Source organism: Rhinoraja longicauda, chromosome 19 (assembly GCF_053455715.1).
Source record: "Rhinoraja longicauda isolate Sanriku21f chromosome 19, sRhiLon1.1, whole genome shotgun sequence".
In the NCBI taxonomy this organism is placed as follows: Eukaryota; Metazoa; Chordata; class Chondrichthyes; order Rajiformes; family Arhynchobatidae; genus Rhinoraja; species Rhinoraja longicauda.
The window spans coordinates 12,116,774-12,120,823 of NC_135971.1; the positions used below are offsets into that span (position 1 = coordinate 12,116,774).

The 4,050-nt window shown below is 52.0% G+C and overlaps 1 protein-coding gene across 1 annotated transcript; it reads right to left on the reverse strand.

Annotated features, from left to right (window-relative positions):
* Positions 1-431: 431 nt before the first annotated feature.
* Positions 432-2,944, reverse strand: LOC144603138 (prostate stem cell antigen-like). The gene is made up of 3 exons (XM_078416288.1): positions 2,893-2,944; positions 1,304-1,414; positions 432-619 (listed from the first exon to the last, which is right to left on the reverse strand). Exons 1-3 carry the CDS (start codon positions 2,942-2,944, stop codon positions 432-434), a joined length of 351 nt encoding a protein of 116 aa, XP_078272414.1.
* Positions 2,945-4,050: the final 1,106 nt, after the last annotated feature.

The window sequence follows — 4,050 nt, forward strand, 5'->3', positions numbered from 1 at the left end:
GTCATAAGGGCATAAGTCATACAGCAGGTGATAGGAGCAGAATTAGGCCATTCGGCCCATCGAGTCTACTACGCCATTCGATCGTGTCTGGTCTATCTCTCCCTCCAAACCCCATTCTCCTGCCGTCTTCCCACAACCCCTGACACCCGCACTAATCAAGAATCTATCTATCTCTGCCTTAAAATTTTCAATTCACTTGGCCTCCACTGCCTTCTGTTGGAGTTACTAAAGCTGTATGCATGTAATCATCTACAAAGCATAATTCAAATCAATACCAAAAAAAAGTGAATTCGAAATGTGAGGAATTGCAGTACATCTGTTAGATTAAGCAGATCATCTCCTGGAAATCAAGTGTTAAGACTCATCATCCCTGATCTTCCGACATACAGCACCCGGACATTTACACGGTGCATTATTATTATGCATTTGCTTCACATAAATATTGCAAACCAGACTGACACCAGAGCAGGGAACAGCACAAGAGATAATTTAACTTGGTCACTCGCGTTGCAGAGGTCAGTATTACAACAGTGGATAGCGACTGATACTTCTCCAGACTCATCCTGTTGAACACAAACAGCAGGAGGAATACATCCAGCGTAGTAAACCGTTACACCAGCTGGAGAAACAGAATGGACAGTTAAATAATTTCTGTGTTCATGGTTCATGTACCATTTTAGAGTGATACAGCGTGGACACAGGCCCTTCGGCCCAACTTGCCCACCCGGCCAACATGTCCCAGCGACACGTCCCACCTGCCTGCGCTTGGTCTATATCCCCCCCCCCCTCCACCACTACCCAAACTTGTCCTATCTATGTACCTGTCCAACTGTTTCTTAAATGTTGGGAAAGTCCCTGCCTCAACTACCTCCTCTCGCAGCTTGTTCCATATACCTGCCGCGCTCTGTGTGAATGCCACTGAGTTTTCACATGTCTATGAGTAAATCAGCTATTGATTCACAGAATTGTACAGTCTTTACATCTTTGCCAGGACTAGAGGGTGTGAGCTACAGGGAGATGTTGAGTAGGTTGGGTCTCCTTTCCTTGGAGTGCAGGAGGATGAGGGGTGACCTATTCCAGTATAAAATCATGAGAGGAATGGATCGGGTAGATGCACAGAGTCTCTTGCCCAGAGTAGATTCGAGAACCAGATGACATAGGTTTAAGGTGAAGGGGAAAAGATTTTAATAGGAATCGGCGGGGGTAACCTTTTCACACAAAGGGTTGGGGGGGTATGTTTCCGCGCTGTATCTCTAAACCAAGCTAAGCTAGAGGTGTGCATCTCAAATTGGTTCTTACATACCAGCCGTCCCATTCCCAAAAAAGCATTGCTCGTCTTTGCCAGGGCATGTAACAGATTCGGTCACGCATCTGTTTGTTGATCGTGGGCAGTAGTAACACCGCAAACAGTTACCTGTACATGAGAACAGGGAAGGTTGTGTGAGAGACACCTGTAGCTCATTCTGCGGCTGCTCTGAAAACGAGCAACTCCTTTCAATAAACAAAGAACAGTCCCGCCACAAACTGCTGGAGTAACTCAGCGGGTCAGGCTAGCCTCTCTGGAGAAGAAGTAGAGGTGATGTTTTGGTCGAGACCCTCCCCCATCCGAGTGGTTGTACTGGCTTGAAAGTCGCCTTGTTGAGTCTCGTTGTCTGTAACTCGTTTTCACCGAGCTGCCAGTCCCGCTGTGTTACTCCAGCACTTTGTATCTATTTTCGGTGGGGGTGGGGGAGGGGAGGTGTGGGAAGGGAGGGGAAAGGGGGTGGAGGGGAAGAATGGTGGGGTGGGAAGGGGTGGGATTGGGGGTGGGGAAGGGGAGGGGGAACAGGGGGTGAGGGGGTGGAGGGAGGGGAATGGGGAGAGGGTAGTGGGGTTGGGAAGGGGAGGGGAGGGAGTGGGGAGGGGGTGTATGGGAGGAGGGAGGGGAATGGGGAGGGGAGTGGGGGAAGGGGAGGGGAGTGGGGGTGGGGAGAGGGGAGTGGGGTTGGGGGGAGGGGAATGGGGAAAAGAGGGTGAGGTGGAGGGGTGGGGGGAATGGGGGAGCGGAGTGGAGGTGGGGTAGGGGAGTGGGGGTGGGGTAGGGGAGTGGCTGTGGGGGGAACCGGGGGAAGGGGAGCAGGGGCGGAGTGGGGGTGGAGGGAGGGGAATGGGGGGAGGGTAGTGGGGGTGGGGATGGGGAGGGGAGGGTGTGGGGAGGGGGTTGGGGAATGGAATGGGGGAAGGGGAGCGGAGGGGGAGAGGTGTGGGAGCGGTGGAGGGGAGTGGGGGGGACGAGGGGTGTGGTGAGGGAGAGGGGTGGAGGGGAGGGGAATGGGGAGAGGGGAGTGGGGGTAGGGGAATGGGGAAAGGGGGTGGGGGTGGAGGGGTGGGGGTGGGGGGGATGGGGGAGCGGAGTGGGGTGGGGTAGGAGATTGGGGGTGGGGTAGGGGAGTGGGGGTGGGGTAGGGGAGTGGGGGTGGGGTAGTGGAGTGGGGGTGGGGTAGGGGAGTGGGGGGAGGGGAGGAGAGGGTGCTGACCGATGCAGGAGAGGCTTTGATCCACGGCTCGCTCTGGCTGCAGTGCTGGCCACACGGAGCCGAGGTCAGTGCCCCCCTTCTCCCCTTCCCCGTCGCTGCTCGCCCGCCCACGGCCCCGGGAGACTATCCCCGCCCGGCAACGGGCTTCGTCAATTGGGGGAGGATTGCCCCAGGGAGAGGTTTGGACCCAACGCGTCCACCTGAGTCTAGTATAACAATAAAACACTCTTGACTTGACAATAACTAACTCCATATTCAGTAAGAAACTCCCTACATGTTAACAAACACACAGGCTAAATTCCGATCCCACTTGAGAATCTAAAATGCCTTTCCACAGTTAAATTGCAGGACAGCAAAATAGTTTTGATATTCTTACCCAGAGGGGCGCTGAGAATGAGACCAGCGACCAGGACCAAAAGGCAATTCATCTTTGGATTTGAGCAGCTGAGCTTCGAAGGCAAGATAGAGAACAGGAAAAAAATTCGAACACAAGTCTTTCAAACTCCCTGATATATGAAGAAGGGTCCCAGCTGGAAACGTCACCAGTCCGTATTCTCCAGAGCCGCTGTCTGACTCGCTGAGTTACCCCAGCTCTCTGCGCCTTTATTGAAAATCCCCCTGTGGTTTTGACAAATGGGAGGGTCTTCTAGAAGTAGTGGGAGGAGGCAAGATAAAGGACGAATTACTGATGAAAACAACGACTCTGGAGAGGAGAAATCGAGCAAGTAGATACAAGAAATGCTGCTGCTGATAACAAGCCTCCCCGACAAAGCACTGGTTGTGGTCAGGCAACATCCGTAAAGACGGCACACGAGGCCAGCATGGAAACTGGGGGTCTCTGGCGCTGTGACGCAGCAAGGCATTCAAGAGAGAGCTGGATAGAGCTCTTAAGGATAGCGGAGTCAGGGGGGATGGGGAGAAGGCAGGAACGGGATACTGATTGAGAATGATCAGCCATGATCACATTGAATGGTGGTGCTGGCTCTGAATGGCCTACTCCTGCACCTATTGTCTATTGTCTATTGTCTCTACCGGTGCGCCACCATTGATGCCAGTGCAGTAATGATCACTTGTGAGGCAGTTTTCTGAAATTGCTTTGGAGAATTTGAGAGAGGCTTTGACACAGATTATTGATCAGTACAGGCGTCCGGGGTTATGTGGAGAATGGGGTTGAGAGGGAGAGATAGATCAGCCATGATTGAATGGCGGAGTAGAGTCGATGGGCCGAATGGCTTAATCCTGATCCTTGAACTTATGAAAGAAAAGAATACGCTCACATTTTACTTTGAAAATCAGTACTTTATTGAGATGCGGCAACAGATGAACAGAGTAATGGTACAAACACCAAGTTATATGATTATCATTATCGTCCAAATTATTAAAAGATTGCAAATATCAAGCATTTAGTATTAGCATGGGCTTCGTCAACTGGAAGGAGGTTGTCCTTAAGCAGGTTAAGCAGACAAAAAGAGTAGCAACGTCAAATGTGGGTCCCTTGAAGGCAGACACGGGTGAAATTATTATGGGTAACATG